Source organism: Heterocephalus glaber, unplaced genomic scaffold, assembly GCF_053883595.1.
Source record: "Heterocephalus glaber isolate CG9 unplaced genomic scaffold, H.glaber_assembly_v1.0 deba00000676, whole genome shotgun sequence".
Lineage (NCBI taxonomy): Eukaryota > Metazoa > Chordata > Mammalia > Rodentia > Bathyergidae > Heterocephalus > Heterocephalus glaber.
Window position 1 is genome coordinate 17491411 of NW_028258156.1, and position 22647 is coordinate 17514057.

Here is a 22647-nt window from a genome sequence, read left to right on the forward strand (position 1 = left end):
TAATCTACTTTAGGGAAAAGAGCCCTTTCTGCACATGATGCCTCTTAAGGTATCCCCTGTGCCAAGGTGCCCTATTTTAGGGTAGCTGGCTCCGATCACCATCACTGTGCTATATGGGCATTTTTATGCAGTGGCTTCTGCCAGTGGATTCACATGTAACTTGGTGTCATAAAGGATACAAATAAGGAATCATAATTACAGTAAAAATGAACAAATGCACAAAACCTTTTCAACCTTGATATAATCCTCAGTGTGTACCATTGAAATGTTGATATCCTAAATCAGAATAAGAACAAAACTTTGAAAGATCCCGTTAATCAAAAAAAATGTTAAATTCTCTCAGTCTGGTTGCATCCACTCTTATAATTATACCTTTTTACCAAATCTGGATGGACTCCTCTCCAGCCCTCATCCCTAATCAGTGAATTTCTTCTCCGAAAAAGATTCAACAAAAGGGTGTGGATTAGGTCAGTGGGACTGCACCTGCCTTGCATGTGCAAGGTCATGAGTTTGATCCCTGGTACCAAAAAAAAAAAAGATTCAACAAAAGTAAATAATTCCAGATATCTTCTATGTCCCTTCTTTTGATATTCAGTGACTTATGTATTATTCCGGTATTACTTTCTCTATAACTCTTAGCCATGGGATAATGTTGTAGTCAGAGTTTTGGCAAGGGAATATATTTAATATAGGACACATAATTTATAGGATTATTTTGATATTTACCCAAAAAGTCAAATACAGAGGAGTGCAAGAGATTAACCACACACTAGAGGCCCAAAGAATACAGCCAAGGACCTGGATCCCACAGCAATGTCCCACACAAGTGCAGCTAAGGCCTAGAGTACAAGGCAGTGTCCTCCAGAGTCCAGCCAGTGGCCTAGAACACTCGGCAATGTCTCAAATGCTTGTGTTTATTGAGGATCTGCATCTGGAAGGCCCAAAGGCCAGTGGTGGAAGACAGAAAACCTACACTGGTGGGATAAAGGATTTGTGCTACCAGGCTGAGGGATCTATACTGGAACCAGGAAGTGATGCTCACGGTGAAGATCAGAGCTCCCCTGAGAACACCAGCCATTCCCAGTTACAGTGAGGCCCAAGCTCCTTCTCTAATGAGAACAGCCTAGTTTGCATCAGAATAACCAGCCTCAGCAAGCTTCTCCTAGAAAATCAACAGCCCCTGATCTTCCCCTCCAGTTCTCTTTTTATGGCTATTGATAACAATCCTCACATGAATCTTCCACACCCAGACCATGTTGATTCATTTGAGCTGGGCCTTACAAGTTGACTATTAGATAATCCACCACAGATAACCATTTTTTCATAGAAAATGTGAAAGCCTTCCTAAAACTTTGAAAGCAGATCATGAACCAGCAATTATAATCACAAGATGGTTTGTTCATCCTCATCATGTCCTTTACATATTGTAAGGTCTGCATCCCAATGGATAGGGGTACACACTTTAAAGATTTCAAGGATGTGATCCTCATGAAGTGATCCTATTATCAGACCCTGTGAATTATCCTCACTGGTACCAAAATCGCATTATTTAAGAGTTTAGTTTGTGGAAATATCAATAGGCATATCCACAAATTGAATAATACAACCTGAAAGTCAGAAATCAAGGTGTGACTATTGAGGGAGGAGAATAATGTTTTTTTCCTCTCCCTACTTCCCTTCTCCCCTTTCTTTTTCTTTCTTTTCTCATTGTCTTCCTTTCAGTCTTTGTTTTTATTTTAAGTCGACTTTGAAAGTACTTATGAAAAAAAATCATAACCACATGAAGCAGAAGAAACATACTGAGGGACAGCTCTCTTTTTGGTGGTCTAGTCCAGGTATATAAAGGCTTTAAGCAAGTGGGCCCCTCCACTGTGTAATTAGCACGTAATCCTTCATGGCTCTCAGCTTATTATCCTGATATTATTGTCCTCACCTGACTCATTTCTATGCTCTGATCTCTTAACAATCTTACTTACCTCATTGATTCATTTTCCAACAGCTTTGTCTTACTTGACACCGTACCTTCTAGATGCATGGCTTCCTTTCTTTGCTTTGCTCCAGAGACCCTGAGACCCTGTCTCTGACCTCCCTGTGCTAACACCACGATGGATCCAGCCAGGGTTTTGCTATATGATAGTCAGGAGGTAACTCTGAATGTTTTCCCTGGCTCTGAATTGGACCCAAATAGGATGCATAGCTTCTTGTGTATTTATTTTAAAAATCAAATATTTTATCTTATAGATAGAACATACAACATTTTAGTGAGGGATGTAAAACTTAAATTATTTTTAAAATCAAATGTGGAGGGCTGGGGATTTAGCCCAGTGGTTCCTCCGCCTGCCTCGCAAGCACAAGGACCTGAGTTCGATCCCCAGTACCAAAAAAAAGAAAAAAACCCACAAAAATCAAATATGGAGAAGAAGAAATAGAAGAAAAGTAATTCCAGCACTTTGGGAGGCTGAGACAGGAAGGGCTCAAGTTGGAGCCTAGTCTGGATAACTTCAACTTAGCCTGATCCTGTCTCACAATAAAAAATTTTTAAAAGGGCTGGGAATGTAGCTCAGTACAGTCTCTGGGTTCAATCCCTCATACCACCCAAACAAAAACAAAACAAGAGACTAGTAATATTGAGGCCAAGATATTTTATAAGTGAACAGAGTCTATTGCAGGTGATTTTCTAAAATAATCTAGTTACCATGTTTAGGAAGTTTTGCTGATACCTCATAATATTTTTGCAGGACAGGCTTAGAAATCCTATCTCTAAATATCACAGTATTAGGAGGTGGGCACCTTTGATATATAACTAGATTGTGAGGGGGAAGCTCTCATGAGTAGGATTAGTGCCCTTATGAAAGAGATCCTGTTAAGCTCGCTCTTTCTCCATCATGTGAAGTTATAATGAGAAGATAGTAGACTATGGCCTAAAAAGCATCCTCACCAGAATTCAACTACAATGATTCTCTGATCTCCGGGACTGTGAGAAATAAATACTCTTTGTTTACATAAGCCACCCAATCTATAGTATTTTGTTATAGCAGCTCAAACTAACGCTGCCTCCACCTGGCACATTGCTCATACAGTAGTAATAGTTTTACTCTGCAGAAGTGGACCTTTCTTCCCACTCCAGTTCTGGAACAGTGGCTCAGAGAATTGTTCCAGAGGGATTGGTAGATAAAACTGAGGATTTCTCCTGAAAAGAACTGACCTAACTTGTGGAAATTCAACCTAACAGGCACTCTTAGAAGCTATGGAGATTTTACAATAAAGAATTTTTTTAAAATGACCTCAGGACACCATCAAGCACACAAAGATACATGAAACTGAAGGATCAGAAGAAGAATGGAGATGAAAAGGAGCTGAAAAAATGTTTGAAGAAATACTGATAAAGTTCTCAGATTTGTTGAAAAACAATCTATCCAGCCAAGAAGCTCAGTGACTATATGAGAAACAGAAAAAAATCTATACCCAAACACATCTTAATAAAAATGCTGAAAGACAAAACAAAATTGAAGGCAATAAGAGAAGAACTAGTTATTACATACCAAGTCATCCAAATAAGATTATCTTCTGACTTCAGATAGCAAACAATGGAGGTGAGAAGGCAGTGGAATGAGGTATTCAAAGTGCTGAATGAAAAAACTGTTAGCCAAGAATCTTGTGTCCAGCAAAACTGTCTTTCTAATTTCAAGACAAAGTACATTTTCAGAGAAACAAAAACTGAAGGAATTTATTCCTAATACACCTGCCTTTTAAGAAATACTGAAGGAGGCCAGGGATTTAGCTTATTGGTGCCTCTGTGTGCTTCCCAAGCACAAGGTCCCGTTACCAAAACAAAACAAAACAAAACAAAACCAAATAAAACCCTGAATGATATTTTTACACTAAAAGCAAGTAGCCCCTGAAACTAACCCAAATCCTCTGGAAAGATTAAAAAACTCCACTAAAAGGTATTTGTTTAGAAAAGACAATGCCAATGACTATTTTTTCCTCTTCTCTTAAGTAATATCCCTATCTCAGTACAGAGCTCCATCTTTTATATCATTTCTCAGCTCAGATGATCAGAAGCCTTCTGTCCCCATTTTCTCCTGTCTCCCCACATCTAATATAGCATCAAGACATATGACTTGTGTATTCCAAGATACAGCTTTGTTTACCACTTTCATCCATCTCTGTTGCCACCATGTTAGCATGAGCCTGTGTTATCTCTTGCCTCTATAGCTGAATAACCACTAACTGGGCTCATCAATTCTACTCTCTCCCTTCCTAGTACCATTTTCCTAGTACCATTATTCAAGGAATACTTTCTTAAAACATCAATTCCCTTTACCTGAAATTCTCCTGTGGCTTCTCCTGGCACGTAGAATAAGGGTCCTTTACCCTGGCCTCTGTAAGTGCTGCCCCTCTTTCCTTTCCAGCCCTACTCTGGCCACAGCTGGCTCTGCTTGCTTCTCATTTCTCCATCCTCCAAAGTTGCCTGAGGCAGGGCTTTTGCACACTGTGTGTCTGCATAGAGCACCAACTCTCCCTTTTCCACATTGCCGTCTTTTCCAAAACTTGAATGTTACCTTCCGAGCAATGCTTTTTATAGCCAGTTATCTTTTGTATTTTTACCTCACTCTGTGGTTTATTTTCTTTATAAGAGTTGTCATAATTAAAAGGAAGAAAATCTGGTAGCATATACAAGAAATTAAAAACATTGATTAATTCTAGAAAACAGAACTCGAAGTGGGATAGGGGAGTACATTTCCTTCTCTAATAGATGTTTTGTACAATTTAAACTATTTAACATTTGCATGTTCTAACTGAATTTCTTTCTGATGTAGTTAAATTTTAAAATGCCTAGTATTTAAAATGCCCTAGGGAACAATCATATCGGCCCCTTACCCCCAAAATTCAATTTAGGAATTTATGATTTCTTATAGTTTATAATATAGTCTTTAGATCCCTTTTTTGGGAAATCTTTTTACAATATTAGCAAATCTATCCTTAGTTTAGATGTTTTTAGCATATGTATTTTTAGAAGATATGTATCAATATCCTATAATTTGTCTTCTATACTTATATAGAAACTCAGGACAATGAAAACTATATATATTATGTATATATATGCCATTAAGTTTTCATTGTCTTACATTCCCTAAATCAATATTTTCATCAGTATTGGGATTTCATTTTGTACTTTAATTTGATACATTTATAAAATTCAGAGAGCATAGTTTTTCAATTAAATGTTGGTAAGTTTGTCCTTAAATACTCTGTAATTGGAAAAATTTTTTGGTTGGTTAGTACCTATTTATGATTACATTGAACATTGAAGTTGTACATTGAAGCAGCAATGCCACTGTGTTAATTGGAAAACAATAGGAATTTCAAGGATTTTAGATTAAGTTGGCTTTCCAAAATATAGTGGGTTCAACTATTTTGACCATCCTTCTGCTACATGAAAATGCTGTTTAAATTACAACCAAGATACTGGAAGAAAAAGAATTAAAGTGTCAAATGAGGGAAACCACACTGTCAGATGTAAAGATGAAGGTCCAAACTAGAAGAATGCCACTCAAGTAGATGCTCTGGTAAAGGAGGGCAGACATTGAAATCAGTGCTGAGAATCAGAGCCTTCCATTTTGAATTATCCCTGGAAGACACAATATGGCCTGTGTCTGTTCAAGTGACACCTAGAAGTGAGTCCTCTAATACTGGGCCTTGACGAGCTGTTCTGTTTTTAAAGGGGGATGGGATGAGTGATTCTCCCTAAGACATTAGAACTCCATGCGTATGCCATTCATCTGAATTTATAACTATCCAAAATTTGTAACTGAAACTCAGTGTTCTAATCCTAGTTGAATAGCCTGATAAGACTAAAAGTATAACCATCCCTTCGATCCCCGGTACCAAAAAAAAAAAAAAAAGAACTATAACCATCTCATATCATCACTTCCACACCGATGGTGCACGGGATTCTTGTGAACAAAACAGTACTCACTAAAGATAACAAAATGATAACAACAATAATCAATCCTCACATCATCAGCAGTGAGGCAGAATAAGCAGATGAAACAACTGGGAATCATATCCTATAGTTTTAGGCAGTAAACTATCAAGAAAAAACTAAGAGGGAGCAAAGGAGATTTGTAATGGAAAAAATAAGGAGATTAAAAAATTTATGCATCAAAAAACACTAAGTGAGCATCTCTTTTTCTGGAGTTACTCAAGGGCCTGGTGTGTAGCATTTAACAAAGCAAATGAAAATCCTTTTCCTTGAGTGCTTATATTCTAGCAGTCCAAGAGAGAACTAAATCAAATTAAAATTCTTTTTTTAATGCTATTGAAATAAAAGAGGTCTACTTAAATAGGAAATGAACTCAGTTGAAAAATAAATCAATAAACTGAAAATATAACTTAATATATCATCCAGGATGCTATGAAAATGCAGTGGAAAAACCTGAATAAACATTTAAGAGGCACAGATGATTAAATTTAAAAGGCCAGCATGCATCTAATAGGAATTCCAGAAGGAGCCAACTGGGCACATGCGAAAGCTGCAATGTTTGAGAAGGTTGAGACTTTGCAGAACTTTTGCAGAAGATTAAAGTTCTCAGATAACAGAAGTCGTGAACAGGATAAATACGTCTAAAGTCATATGTGGAATAATGGTAAAACTACAAACCACCAAAGCCCAAACTAGAACCAGACAGAAAATGCTGATTATCTTAAATGACAGTCATCTTAGGAGCAGTTGCAGAGGTCAGAATGTCACGGAATAATAACTTACTAGGGGAAAATGCCAACTTTGAATTTGGTACTTGTCAAACTATTATTTCAAAGTGAGACTGAAGTAAATAAAATTTAAAATGAAGTGTGAGAGTTTACCACCTATATACATGGAAATAACTAGTCAGAAATGATCGTGAGGAAAAAATGAATCCTGAAGGAAAGAAATGCAGAGCCAAGAGTGTATAGAGAGAATCATAAATGTGACAATAAATCTACATAAGCACTGACTGTAAACAACATTTAAAAAATGTGTCATCATCATCAGGGTTGCAAAATTCTACCTTCCCCAGAAATGTTGATTAAATAGAGTCCTCAAGTCAACTCTTTATGGTAAACATTGAAAAAATAGCATATATAATTTCCAGAGTAGTAGAATGAAAAATAAAGTAAATAAGAAAATCTAATCTACTTAGAGGCTGGAAATGAAGAAGGAAAAAATGAAACAAAGAAAACTCAGGACAAGTGAAAAAAGGAGTAAGATAGTAGTAAGACTTCTTCTCAACAAAACATACTTTAAGGGTTCAGAATTTGCCACTTGTTTAGAGTATTGGTTTATTAATGGAGGAATCCCCTAGATCATTAAAAATTTAACCATCTTTCATCTACTTGGCTACATTGCCGGCCTGTATTTCTCACTTCTGACGTTGTCAGATTTTCCATGTTAGAACATTGCTTGCTTGTTTGCTTGCTTATTGCTTGCTTGCTTGATTGATTGATTGAGAGACAGGGTGGCACTCTGTAGCCCAGCCTGGCCTCAAACTCAGGATCCTCTTGCCTCAGCTTCCCCTGTCTAGGATTACAGGCATGTGCCACCATGCTTAGTTTAGAACACTGATCCTGATAGATTTCCCTTTGAAACCTTCTCAGAACTTAATTGTAATACTTGGCTTTATCTAAAAGTTGAGAGCAAGGCTATTAAAGGAAGTGTGTCCTTTGTGGATGACACTTAGGAAACTCTGGCCATTTTTTTGACAGAAGCTAATTTGTTGATTTTATGGTTGGGATGTACAAGAAGAGAAACAATGGCATGATATTGGAGTAGTGGCAGCAGTAGTTGCAGCAGTAAAGCTAATAGTCCTGAATGCTTTCTTTATGACAAGCACTGTCCAAAATGTATTGTATCATTATTACTTTTATTTTATACATATGGGAGCCAAAGCAAAGAGAAGTTAATATTGAGACAGGATCTTATAGCTGCATAATATGCTAAACTGCACACTTAATAACAACTTGTATTTTTTAAAAAACTTTCTTTTATTGGTACATTTTAGATATACAATATAATGACATTCATCATTGGAAATTTGCACCTTTACATAATCTCTCTTGGTTCTTATTTTTCCCCCCATCCCCTGGCCTCCATTCAACCCCTCCATCCTCCCTATTTACAAAGACTTTGTATCCATTTTTTCATTTTCTCATATTAATTCCATTCCCTTCTTTCCTTTCCCCTACCCCTCCCAATTCCCCTTCCCATTTACCCCTTTTCTTCCTTTTTCACACTATTATACCTTTTAGTCCTTATTTACGCTTTCAATTTCTCACACCAGAGAAACTATTCAGTATATACACGTGTGTCCTATTTATTTCACTTAAGAGTATCACTATAAAGGTCTCTTAATTTCTCATTTTTTATGGCTGAGTAGTTCTCCATTTTATAAAAAAACCACATTTTCTTGATCCAGTCTCCAGTTGCTGGGCATTTGGGCTGTTTCCAAGTTTTAGCTATTACAAACTGTGCTGCTATGAACATGGGTGCACATATATCGCTGTGGTATGATTCTTTTAATTCTTTGGGGAAGATACTCAGCATGGGAATAGCTGGGTCAAATGGGACTTCCAGTCCTAGCTCTTTGAGGTATCTCCATACTGATTTCCACAATGGTTGCACCGGTCTACACTCCCACCAGCAGTAGAGCAGGGTTCCTCTTTCCTGACAGCCCCACCAGCATTTGTTATTGGTTCATTTCATGATAATAGCCACTCTTTCTGGGATGAGGTGGAATCTCAGTGTTGTTTTCATTTTCATCTCTACAATGACCAGTGATGCTGAACATTTTTTCATGTATTTATTTGCTATTTCTACTTCTTTGTCTGAGAAATGTCTGTCCATTTCAGATGCCCATTTTTGAATTGGGTCTTTAAATTTGTGAGGTCCTGATTTTTTAAGTTCTTTATAGATTCTAGATAGTAGACCTTTGTCTAAGGAACAGCTGATGAAAATTTTTTCCCACATTGTGAGTTGTCTCTTCACACTGTTGGTGGTTTCTCTTGCTGTGTGAAGCTTTTTAGTAAGAACAGGTCCCATTTGTTGATTGTGCTAGTTCACAGGCAACTGAGGTTTTGTTCATAAAATCTTTTCCTACACCGATGTCTTCAAGGGTTCTGCCTAACCTCTGTTCCAACTGGTTCAGAGTTTCTATTTTACTATTTAGATCTTTAATCCATTTTGATTTTAGTTTAGTGCGTGGCGAGAGATATAGGTCTAGTTTTAATCTTTGGCAAGTTGAAGCCCAATTTGTCCAGCACCATTTATTAAAGAGGCTATCTTTCCTCCAGTGAGGGTGTTTGGCTCCTTTGTTGAAGATGAGATGGCTGAGTGTGTCTGGCATTGTTTCTGCATCTTCTAATCTGTTCCACTGGTCCTCAAGCCTGTTTCTTTGCCAGTACTATGCTGTTTTTATCACAGTAGCTTTGTAGTATAGTTGCAGGTTGGGGATTGTGATACCCCTTGCCATATCTCTGTTAACTAGAATTGCTTTTGCTATTCTGGGTCTCTTCTTGTTCCAAATGAAATTTTGGATTGTTTGCTCAAGGTCCATGAGGTATGCTGCTGGGATTTCAATTGGGATTGCATTGAATCTATATAGCAGTTTTGGAAGTATGGCCATTTTCACTATGTTGTTTCTTCCTACCCAGGAGCAAGGGATGTCTTTCCATTTTCTGATATCATCTTCAGTCTCTTTTCAGAGCTGTAATTTTCAGAGAAGAGGTCTTTGATTTCTTTTGTTAGGTTGATTCCTAGGTATTTCAGTCTTTTGGATGCTATTGTGAAAGAAATTGTTTGCCCTATTTCTCAGTGAGTCTGCTGTTCCTGTAGAGGAAAGCTATTGATTTTTGTGTGTTGACCTTGTATCCAGCTACTTTACTGAATTTGGCTCTTAAGTCTAGAAGACTTTTGGTAGAGTTCTTGGTGTCTTCTATATAGAGCATCATGTAATCTGCAAATAATGACAGTTTGACTTCTTCATTTCCTACCTTTATTCCTTTTATTTCTTTCTCTTGTCTAATTGCTGTGGCCAATGTTTCCAAAATTATATTGAACAGGAGTGGTGATAGTGGACATCCTTGTCTTGTTCCTGATTTTAGTGTGAAAGATTTCAGTTTTTGACCATTTAGTATGATATTGGCTGTTGGTTTTTCATAGATGGGTTTTATGAGATTGAAGTAGAGACCATCTATTCCAATTTTTTGTAGGATTTTTATCATAAATGCATGTTGGATTTTGTCAAATGCTTTTTCTGCATCTATTGAGATGATCATATGGTTTTTGTCCTTGACTCTATTGAATAGTGTATTACATTGATTGATTTGCATATGTTGAACCATCCCTGCATCCCTGGGGTGAATCCCACTTCGTCAGGGTGTATAATCTTTTTGATGATCTTCTGCATTCTGTTTGCCAGTATCTTATTAAGGATTTTTGCTTCTGTGTTCATTAGTGAGATTGGTGTATAGTTTTCTTTTTCAGTTGGGTCTTTCTCTGCTTTGGAGATCAAGGTGATGCTTGCTTCCAGGAATGAATTCAGGAGTATTGCTTCTCTTTCAATTTCATTGAAGAGTTTAAACAGCAGTGGCAGTAGTTCCTCTCTAAATGTCTTGTAGAATTCAGCAGTGAAGCCATCAGGGCCCAACAACTTGTATTTAGCACATATATTTTCCATTTTTGCATTGCTATACATTCACAGCTCCATGTTATTTGGTTTATTAGTGGCAAAAAGGCTGATGTAATCTAAAATTAATTTTCGCTGCTACTTATAAATCATGCTGTGCTTGTCATTTTTAATATAAAAGTGCAGAATTTCATAAATTTAAAAGGAATCATCTTATAGAGTGAGTTGGTTTTAATTTCTTTACAATTAGAGCTACCAAATAATCAATCACATTTGCCTTAACAGATACCAAACCTTTCATTTGTACGCTAATGCTCCATACATTGAACTTAATCATAACTAGTATGTTGTTTTGTGCCAGACTCCAGAATGATGACTATGCTTTTGTTTAAAATTAGATACCGGACCAGGGATTTAGCTCAGTGGTTATGCCGCCTGCTGTGCAAGCGCAAGGACCTGAGTTCGATCCCTGTTACCAAAAAAAAAAAAAAAAATTAGATACCAAGTTTATATAAGTAGGCTTAACCATCTAGGCTGATAGGAAAGTTCAGTTTAATGACGATATTTCTTCTAAAAAGGGGAACATTTCTCTCACAGTAAGTTCATGTTTGTTACTCTTACTAGGGAAACAGATTTAATGCAAGACATACAGGGATATTAGGATTTACAGGGTAGGCTTACAATGGCCACCTGCGTAATCAGGTGTGGAAGGATGCAAAAGGGCTGTCTGCATGCTGGAGATCCGAAGGATCCAGTCAAAGGTCACAGGCCTGGAGCTCATTGCAGTGTTCATCTGAGTCTATCAGGAGGCAGAAGGATCTGCGCTGGGAGCCAGGAGTCAACATCCAAGGGGAAGGGGAAGACTGGAGCTCCTCTGAAGAAACAGAAGCGAGCCTTCCTTCATTGTTTCCCTTTTATCCCATTCAGGGTACAAGCCTTTTGGTTGGTGCCACTCATACCCAGGGTGGGTCTTCTGTCTTCAGTAAATCCCTTCAGCCGCACCTCAGCTGTACTTATCCAGTTGACCTGGCCATTTCTTACTCAAGTTAACACAGTCAGCTATCATAGTACCTATATCAAGAGCTAGAAAAAGTGATTATAAAATATTATTTATATTGATAAAATTAAAAATTTAACCTCATTTTCAGCTTATTTTATTGGCTATTATTAAATTCCTACAAAACATTTCCCATCGACTTTCAACTTATTTCAGTAATAATTTTTCCTTATTTTAACATGCCTATCATACACTGACCCATTCTACTTTTTATTCTATTCATTTGGGTCCTTCATTATTAGATTATCAGTCCCTTAGGATGAGGAACCCTATTGTTAACATCCCAGTAGACCTTCCTCAAGCCATAAGTCGCTGCTGTCTATAGTGAGCAGTTTGAAGTATGGGAGGAATGAGGTAAAGAGTGCAGACGAAATGTTGAAACTTGTCCCACCCCAGAGTTAACAGGATGGCCCAGACAATGAAGAAGGATGACCAGGGAGAGTAGAAAAAAAAATAATACTCACTATCATAAATGACAAGGCCTAAAAGGATGGGGCTAATTTCATTTAATTAGAATACATAAATATCTGTCTCTTTTTCCTACTGACTTTATTAACATATAATTGACAAAGGAAAATTGTACATGCTTATGGTGTACAATGTGATGACTTGTTTATACACGTGAAATGATTAAATGAAACTAATTAACATATGAACCACCACACATTTATTTTTGGGGGCGAGAACATTTAAGATCTCTTAGCAATTTTCAAGTAGGTACAACTGAAATATAATGTTATTGTATTACTAATACATTTTTAATACATTATCATTGTAGTCACTATAGGATCTCCAGAACTTGTCATCCTAACTGAAATTTTGTATCCTTTGAGGAAATCTTCCCATCCCCCCTATTCCCTCTTCACCCCTAGCCACCCCCCGGCAACTATCACTGTAGTCTCTGCTTCAGTCTACGAGTGCAACTTTTTAGAAGGAAAATGTAAATATTTGCTTAGATTGTCCTTTGTAGTGATAAGTGGCTTCTTAGTCTTAATATGTTATTTCTTATTGTTCTGGTGACTCATTTATCCAACCTCCTGATTATAGTCATGATAATGAAGGATCAGTGTAAAAATAGGATCAGAATTTAGTCAGTTAAAAAATAAATAGAACACATGAATCTTTGAGGGCTGGACACCTGTAGACTCACCACCAGCACATTTTCTGCTTGTGGTGTTTGTCTTACTCTAAGTACACCCTCTGTGCTTAAAAACAGTTAAGTGTCGCAGTCCTTCGTGGTGAGAGGAGACGATTGGGCAGAGCAAGTATATTGTGGTCAGTCCCTGCATGCAGTGACCTTTCCAGTTTTTGGCTCAGTTGACTGTTCTGAAGTAACTGGGTCAACTCTGAATGGCAGTACCTCCCTACGCCAAGTATTACCACTGGGCTGCCTAAATAAAATTAAAACATCTGCGGCTGTAATCTGTACTTTTCTAAAAATCGAACTTGAAATCTATCAAAATTTCAGAATGTAACCTAAAATTTAGGACACCCAAAATTATAGGATGCCTGACTTTGCTTTCCTCTACACTGTTTTGCGTGTATTTCTCATCACTTCAGTGTTCCTTCCCTTATCTGCTAGCTATTTCCCCTCTACTGTCTCCTAAATGTTATCTCTCTGTCTTTCACACTTTCTTCTTTGGCTTTTGCTGTTTAGGGAACATTCATGATTTTTTTTCTGCTCATTATTACTCTCTTTCTACCCATAAATTTCCCTAAATAATATTTTTTCTCCTTTTCATGTCTTTTTAAATTTATTTCAAGATTGCTGTTGTCTCTGGCTAAATTGTTTTTCTTGCTGATTTAACTTCTGGAAAGAATTTGCCTTATGTAAAATAAATCTCTGCTGGTTAAATGAATGTTGGCTTCCATAGAGCAAAACAAGAATACTGGTCAGCTTTCCTTGCTCCAGCCCCTATCTTGAATAGCATAATCTTTGTTTGTTCACTACTGTTGGCTTTTTCCTCTTCTTCCTTTATATATACGATGTAATGTTGCAAATGTTTCTAATCCTATTCTTTCATGAGTAGTCCCAGCAAAATAATCTTCACTTGCAAAAGTCACAGCATCTGAAGAACTATGTGAAATCCATCATTTTCTTTGTTTGAAAGCATTGCTTCTATATTACACTAGGATTATTGAACAGCATTCTCCCCAGCAGAAGGAACTGCTGTTCTGCTAATGATGATGGTGATGGTGTGGGTGAGAATTTGAAGGCAAAAAGGACAGAAGTGGGAGTAGAACAGAGTCACCAGTGATGAGGTAGAGGTAGGGGGAGAGCATGAATAGGAAGAAGTAGCTGCTGGGATAGATGGATGATAACACATTAATGTGTCTTCATTTTTCTGCCTCTGAGTTTTAAAAGGAACCAGTAGTGCCATACAAAGTGGCCCAAAAACTACACCAATAGTTGGCTCCATCAAATCATCCTGATGGCTTCTCCACTACTTCCTCCAACCAGGTTATGGAAGGACAGACATTCTCATCCTTCATTCTGTTGCCTTCAGTCACCCAACAGAATGAAAGAGGCAATGGTGGGAGGTAGATAAGGGACAGTCAGAGAATAATGGATGCAGATTTAAAGTTCTGAATACATGCCAGACTTACTTAATTCTCACTGCAAGTCTGAGACAAATATTCTGTTAGATGTACACAGTGTGGGAACACAGTCCTGTAGTGGTGCCCCTGTCCTTTGCTGTTTTTATTGCCCCTCTTGAAAAGCAAGTAATCAAACAAATGAAACACTGCTTTTATTGTTATTATTTATTTGGTGGTATTATTAAAAGAGTAAAAGGATGATTTTGCTCTAAATGTGTGGGAAAGTTTTTCATCACTATGTGATTGCGATGTTTCTTATGCCTTTGCTTTTAGAGAGTGCTGTAGTACTATAAAGTATTGGTGGGAATGAGAACTTAGGTATAACAAATACAAAAGTGATGAATATTGGTTGGATTGAACATCTTTTAGGGGACAGATTTTTCATCTTGACTTCACCCTCCAGATTCATTCTTAAATTGAGTTCAAGTAAAGGATGCTAACATTTTTAAAAGTAAATTTCTTTTGACTAGTTTCATTTTCTGTTACTAATGTGTAAGGGACTTCTTTGTCTTGTTTTAAAACAAGAGAAAAAAGGAAGAAGGAAATTAAAAGCGGAACAAGAAGTAGTATCTTTGCAATATACATACAAACATTCATAAACATTTGACAGTAATTTCCTTTTGTAGTTCTTGTCTGAAAATTGAGGAAATGATATATAAAAAAGTTTCATTGATCTTTGGTATATCCCACTGTGATAATGTCACTATAACTGGGATGAAAAAGGGAAACATTATTTTACTGCTTTGGTGATTATATTCCCTTTGTCAAACTCCTCTATAGAAAATGCTTCATGAATTTCTGTATATAATAGTAAGAATGTAATCCTGGTTTTATTGTAATCACATTTGTTGCTTAAATTTTTTTTTTTTTTTTTTTGGTACCGGGGATCAAACGCGGGTCCTTGCGCTTGCAAGGCAGGCAGCGGAACCACCGAGCTAAATCCCCGGCCCTGTGGCTTAAATTTTAAGAAAAATTTCCATCACTATCCTTAAAATTCTTGAATTATTATGTCTTAAGATTTATGTTCATGCTTCTGATATTCGATGTCATTATTCATAGGTCTTAAAGAGTAGGATAAAAGTTAAAATTCCAGTTTTGATGTCACTGTCTTCTGGGATCAAGAACACATTGTGTGTTGCTGGGGAGGAGTTGGCATAGGGCTGTGGTCCAACTGGCAGGGGCTAGAGAGGGCGTGGGGCTCACGCTAGGCTTCCTCCTCTTAGTGTTCTGCTCGTTTCTCCAGTTGCTATGAGCTTCCTTAGAAATGGGGAAACTGTGATGTTGACGATGGAAAAGCAGTGTCTAGATATTAGAAAATTAACAGTTTCTGTTAATTTTGTGAGGATGCTAACCCTTGATTTAAAACTGGTACCCAAAATTTGGGCTTGTTGAACCAGTTGAGTTCCTGTTCATGCTATTTCCATTCATCCAGTTCTAATGTGGATGTCTCTTGTCTGTTTTAGGGTTAGCAGTTTCTCTCCAGCTCTTGCACGGGGACATTGAGCAGATCAGAAGAGAATACTCATCGGTATTTTCTCATGGAGTGTCCATAACAAGGAAGTTGGGTTTTTCTAATATTATCATGCCTGGTAGGTGACTTTGGGATGGAACAAAGTGATGAAATATGAGTATATTGTCTATTTTTGACATTTGAGAGGCTTTTCAAATTTTCACCTTTGAAGAGTTCCACGTGGGCCAAGCTGAAGAATGAAATGAGGTACGTGATAATATGCCAAAGATCTTTACATTCTGATTACCTCAATGTAGGGTGACTTGTGGCAGCCATGGCTTCATTGCATAATGACCACGGTAACAACAAAAACTGAAATAGCATTCAGAAAATACTTTACCCTTTGTTGGAAAATGTCAGTGAAGTTGCTTGAGTGTTTTGTTAAGAATGCTTGCTCACTGAGCCACAACTGGCCTGGCTCGGAGGATTTTTCATTGTGAATATCTATCTATACATGTAAATAAGCAGCCATATGAAAATACCATATGTCTTTCTGTACCTTTTTGAGACCTATTTATGTACAGTATATGATTCAGATCTGTATTCGCACCTAAAAAAGACTCCCTAAAAGTGTTTGTTTTCTAAGCAGGAAAAAGTGGGGATGAAAGAGTCACACTGTAGAATCAATCAGTGCCAAATTTATTGAAACTGATGAATTTTGCGGTGAGTCGGATCTCATCTCTCAATCAAAACACAGTTTTCAGAGTCTTCCCCTGTAGAATCTTGGGGCAGTATAGGTTTTACAGGGTTTGCATGCACAGTCCAAGAAGCTGGGCCAGAGCAGTGACCTGCTGGGGAGCAAGGATGAGTACTTGGCAGAACTTGATTTAGTTCAGGCAGCGAGCATTAGTTGAGCGTCAGTGTTCTGCAAGGGACTAAAAATTAAAGGATTAACTTATTGATTCTGCAAATATTTTTTAGTACTTTCTATGGGCCAAGGCATGCTTTCCAGGTATTGAGAATACAGTAGTGAACACAACAACAAAAAAAGCCTTTTCCTCTGGAGCTGGCTTTCCATTGAGTCAGATTATAATAAACGTCTAAGTAAAATACTTGTGTTCAAATGCTGAGCTAAGAAAAGGATTGGTGAAGAACTAAGTAATGGCCAAAGTTGTAATATTTGAGGGATTAAAATTGTCATGAGATAAGAAACGAGCAGGAAGGATGTCAGGAAGGCACAGAACAAAAAGCATTCCAGGCAGGAGATAAGTGCAGAGGACCTGAGGCAGGAGAATGGTTGGCATGTGTGAAGAACTCCAGGAAAACCAACTTGACTTCCTAATCTTACCTCAGAGGACTAAGCGACATGAGTTATGGTGGCTTACACTGTATAACATTTGTTTGACATAGTCTGCTTTTCTTTCACCAAACCAAGGAATTAATTTTTATCAGTCACCAAAATTTATTTTACAAGGGCCTCACCTTGAGTTTGGTCTTCCGCGGGAATGCAGCTTCTGCCCTTTTGTCTGTGTATTAGACGATGACAAATTGGATCTTATATAGTAGTGGCTCTCCCACCTTCCACGACCAAGGAGTGGCAGGAAAAGTAGACCAAATAAAGGAGTCTGAAGTTGTTGACAGTATTTTTTAGAAGTGAGATTGATATGGAGAAATATAACTCCCAACCTGTTAGATGTCAAATCTGCCGAGTTTGTGGTCCCTCAGCATCAGTGAAGTCACAAACCAAAGGAAGAAGTTAAGAGAGTTTTATTGGAAACAAGGAGAGAAGAATGGCTCCTGAATTTCTAGGTGGATGGCCACCGAGACCCTTTATCAAGGGTAATGTGTACAGCAAAGTCACAATATGGTTACAACGTATGTCAAACTACAATCAACTTACAGGATTACAAGTACTGTACAGCCGCTTATCTCATAATGATCCCATAGGAAGCAACTCACATAATGAGGGAATATGGAAAGAACAAAGGCATTTTGGGGAAGGGTGGAGTCTATATGTACTGGTCACCACCTCTGTGTCTGATGCCTAGCTGGGCCATTGGAACGGGTGGTGCTAGTCATCATATAATCTCAAATTGCTGTTCATTTCTAGGGAAGCATGCAGGCCTGGCTATTGAGGCCTGGCTCTCTTCAGATTCACCTCCAGCCACAATTCTGATGTCTTTATCTTTTTGTGTCGACTTCCTCAAGGGCCCAGACCCTCTCTAACTACATATTAATTTCTATCTAACTCAGCTGTCTGTGATAAGATGCTCTACAGTCCTGTAAAAGCAAGCAAAGCCCCTGGCACAGCCATGAGGCCCAGTGGTAGGACTCCCATGAATGGGGGTCTCATATGACTGCACCATGTGGTGACCTCTTGACTGGGATTTGTTCATGCAAGGAAGGCTGAGAAAACATCCTGGAAGGTTCCCTGAGGTGACCTGACCTAGCTTGGTGACCCAGTCTGCTTGAGCAGCTCGTGCTACTGTTGTTGAAAATGACTATTTATAGATCTGTTTACTTGGTGGTGTGCTATTCAGTGGCTCTTGCAACCGTTATTTCCTTCAGTTGCTATAAATAACTGGTATTTCCTCTTCAACAAAAAAGAAAAAATTTCATCCCACTGGGAAGCAAATTGATGGGCAAATCTAATATAAAAAACATATTTTAGAGCAGAATGCAGCCAGCCACTAGAAGAATTCCTCATCTCGGTCTCTGGACAGTGTTGCTGAGAAATGGAAAACTCTTAGAGCAAGATGACACTTCACTGGCTGAGTAATTGTCTGGGAGGTGCCATGCTCAGGCAGCTTTTGTCTGGCTTTGATGATGGAAATGAACTTTCCAGGGAGTGAGACTTGCTTAGGTCCTTGTCTAGCACCACTTTGTGATGCCAGGTTCCTCCTGCCCAGGAAAACAACCCTTCCTGACGGGGGCAGACCTGCTTTGCTGGGCACCGCAAGGGAATTTTTAAATAACACTTCATTCCTTTTCTTCTCTTCTTTTCTTCTTAGTCTTCCCAGTTAGATGCAGAAAGGAGAGATGTGGTTACTTAAATAACTGAAAGCAAGTTTAAAACTCACTGGAATTTTTTACATTGGGAAACAGTCATTGTTCTGTTTTCTTTTCTTGTTTTCAGATTTGTCAGTTACTTCTCACGAGTTAAGTGAAAATTTGATTTCTGATCGCGTGTTACATGGACAGCCTGTAGGCATTTTTTTTTTTTCATTTTCCGGTTTTGTCCTTCTGTAGTGTTCTGATAGGGGTCAGGACAGGTGAGGCAAAGGCTTTATTCTGAGAGGACCGAGTTCCTCAACTTAGTTTGCAGAGGGAATTATCTGTGCTCTGGACATGGAAAGGAACGTGTAAGACTGTCTTATGATTCCAGGATGTAACAGTGCTTAACTCTTTTTGAAATGGGAAACCATGCAAACAGATTCTTCTCTTCGTCTTGCTGTTGTGCAGGCAGATCTCTAGGTTATCATCTGGTGTGAAGAAAGGATGTGTCTTGCTTCTGAGCTGTCAGGAAGTCTCTTCAGTCCTTCTCTGGACTGAGAGTAAATCAGCATTTTATGTCTTAGGATATCCATTTCCAACTAAGAAAAATTGTTTTCTGAGAAGCTCTATTGTGTGACCTACAAGCCATATAAATCCGAAGGGACTTCTCTGGTCTGGTCTGTGAGTCTGTGGGAGGGTCAGCAGCAAAAATATTTAAATCACTGGTCTCCCTTATATAGAAAATATAAGTGAGCCAGAAAAGCAATTTTAAATTTACTAGAAGCTGCTTTGTTTAAAGTGGAAAAGAGAGGTGAAGTTAATTTTAACAGTGCATGTTATTTATCCTAATACATACAAAATATTATCATCCTGATAGATAATCCATATAAAAAATTTCTAATGAGTTATTTTTCACTCTGTTTTCAGCCTCAGTCTTTGAGAGCTGGTGAGCATTGTACGTTTACAGCAGAGCTCTCTGCAGCCAAGTGCTCAGTTGCCACATGTGGCAGCAGTTACTTATTGGATGGCCTGGCCTAAATGGTCTAACAGACTCTAACCGACTGTGCAAAGCAGTCTTGGGCCATTGCTGAGTACCAGACAGGTCTCGTTTCCATCTATAAAGCATCCTGGAGCAAAGCTGACTGATGGATCTGGGAGGTCACGGAAGGTCTGGCTGCCTACCCCTCAACCTGAACGTCCAGCCTTACTCTTAAAATTAGGATTCCTTCTAGGCAGAACTTTGTCTCCATCAGGATCTCCCTGCCTGTACCTTGTCCCCCTGGAGACTTGCTCCCACATAGCAGTTGGTTACACTGTCACTGTTTGTTAGGGAATTTGTCATTAATGCCTTCTGGTATTTTTAGTAGGTCTTCAAAGCTTGTAACCCTAAAAAGATTAAGTAAAAAACACCAGAGTAATAGGGGTAAGGAGGGAGCTGAGATCTGAGAGCTTGTTTTGATAATGACCTTGTGATGTATTGAAATTTGTTTTGCAAGTAGTTTTTCTGGATGATGAGTTCTGGGATTAGGAAATTATAGATATGTCTGCCTCATGTCTAAGGAAGCAAGCATTTTCATTCTTTTAAATACAAGTATTGTTCCTTAGTACTTAATGATAGAGAAATGCACATTAACAGACAAAATTAATGCAGAGGCCATCCATTTTGGAATAAGTAGATTGGAAAGAGTATGATATGATGTAAAGGTCCATAAATATATATATTTAATCTAACATTCTCTACCCTCCCGTCTAAGTCACTGAGCCTCCACCAGATACAGTGGCAACAATTGGTCTTAGACCTGAGCCCCTGATCACGGAAAGAGGTGGTGGTCTTTCAGCCAGTGAACACCACAGGGACTGAAGAGAGATGGCAGCCAAGGTTCCTACACATCACCCTGAGGTTATGTCCCAGCCCCAGATAGAGTAGGGGAGGGAATGGTGCCTCCCAGATTTTGAAGCCTCCGTCACCCAAGGATGCAGGGTTCTCCCCACTCCCTTCTAGATCTCATGCATTGCCCCGAGTATGAAGGCCATGGGGAGCACAGCCCACCCCTGCATCTGCCCCTGTGCAGAATGGTGCTGCAAAGCCCGGCACAGGTGCTGCTCTGTTAGTTACTCTTGTATGCTCGAGTGTCTTGAGCAGAGGTTTAAAAGTTACTCCCCCAGATCTTCAGTATCTTTGTATGCTCTCCTAAAAACAAAGCAAAACAAGTAGAACAGACAAAAAAATTAAAAATTGATGTTTTACTGGAGTATACTCCATGAAAAATGTAAAGGATAACATTAGCTCTTTTTCAAGCCATCCAGACATTTTTCCTGTCTGTGGTCTGCTTCAGTCTTCAGTTACCTGTGAGTCTTATCCCTCTCCCTTTCTCCCTTGCCTCTTTTATTTTTTATTTTGCCTGGTCTAGGCTCAGACTTGTAATCGTCTGCTTCAGCCTCCCAGAGTGGAAGGATTATAGGCCTGCACCTCCGGGCTCAGATTCCTTCCTCCTTCTTGAAGGTGTCATGAAATGATAGAAACTCGGGGTGTGAAAGGCACATTGTCTTAGTTTCCTGTGGGTACTGTAACAAATCACCAAGAACAGCGCAAATGCTTTACATTACAGCCTGGAGGTCAGAGTTTGCTTAAGTCTTACAGGGCTACAATTGATAGATTGGCAAGGCTGCATTTTCTTCTGATGGCTCAGGGGAGGGTTGACTTCCTTGCCTTTTCCATCTCCTGGAGGTTCCTGCACTTCTTAGCTTGTGGTTCCACATCATTCTAATCTCAGTTCCTCCATCAGATGTGCTTCTCTAACTCTGACAACCCTGCCTCTCTCTTTTAAAGACCTTTGTGATTGTACCAGACTCACCCCAGTGATCCAAGAAAACCTCTCTATTTTAAGATCCTTAATTTAATCACATCCTCAAAGTCCCTTCAGCCATGTAAGGTCACATATCCATAGGTTCCAAGGATTAGGACCTGGTCATCTTTGGGGAGGAGGTGTCATACTCTATCTGCCCCACACATGAAGGACCATCCAGCCCCACCATGTGCAGTGCATGGGTTTCTTCCTCTTGGTCCTTGATGGTAGTTTTCTGGCTCATACTTGAATATTTGTAACAACCCAGAGCACGTCATCACCTCACCCTGTCTCTGTCCTATAAAGATGGTGCCTAGTTCCAGGACTGGCCTGACCAGTGCACAGTAGCACCGGGCTAACACCTTCCTTGCTCAAGTCACTTGTGATAGCGACAAAGGCTGGCTTGCACTAGCATAGTTGATAGCTGTACTCATTCTCTTGAGATATATTTTTTCGTAGGTAAAGTGGGGTTACTAATAATACCTTGAACACATTTCTTAGTCTCTGTAGTTTCTTAGTCTATAAAAGATAAATGGTAGTGCTTTCCTGTAAAGTGGAGGTGAGGATTTAATGAGAGGCTCTACTTACAGCGCTATACAAAAATGTAGCAGGTACTCGGTAAAGTGCGTTGCTGCTGCTCTCAGTACTAGGACTACTACTTCTGGTTGAGTAGCCCTTGTCTGAAATCATTGGGAACAGGAATGTTTCTGATTTCAGAGGTGTTTTTTTTTTTTTAATTTCAAAATATTTGCACAGACTTTACCAATTGAGCATCTTTGATCTAAAAATTTGAAATGCACCAAAACTTGACATTTTTTAAGTGTCACGTCAGCACATAAAAAGTTTTAGATTTTCACCTTAAGGATGTTCAACCTGTAATACTGTAGTCAGCTTTGCAGTCATTATCACCATCTTCAATAATCTTAAAATCACAGAAAAATTCTAAATCATTTACACAGTTTCTTTTGCATTTTAATTAAAGGACAGTACTTTTTCCCCCCACTTCCCTAAACCTTAACAAGTGCTCAGGTCAGA

General features: G+C 38.6%; 1 protein-coding gene across 6 annotated transcripts in view; it reads left to right on the forward strand.

The window, feature by feature from the left end:
- Dock4 (dedicator of cytokinesis 4) overlaps nucleotides 1-22647 on the forward strand; it is a 445644-nt gene that overhangs the window by 256005 nt on the left and 166992 nt on the right. For all 6 annotated transcript variants that reach the window (XM_087206716.1, XM_004839630.4, XM_004839627.4 and 3 more), the window contains exon 13: nucleotides 15786-15911. In XM_087206716.1, coding sequence (XP_087062842.1) covers nucleotides 15786-15911 — 126 coding nt within the window. The remainder of the gene's footprint in view (nucleotides 1-15785; nucleotides 15912-22647) is intronic.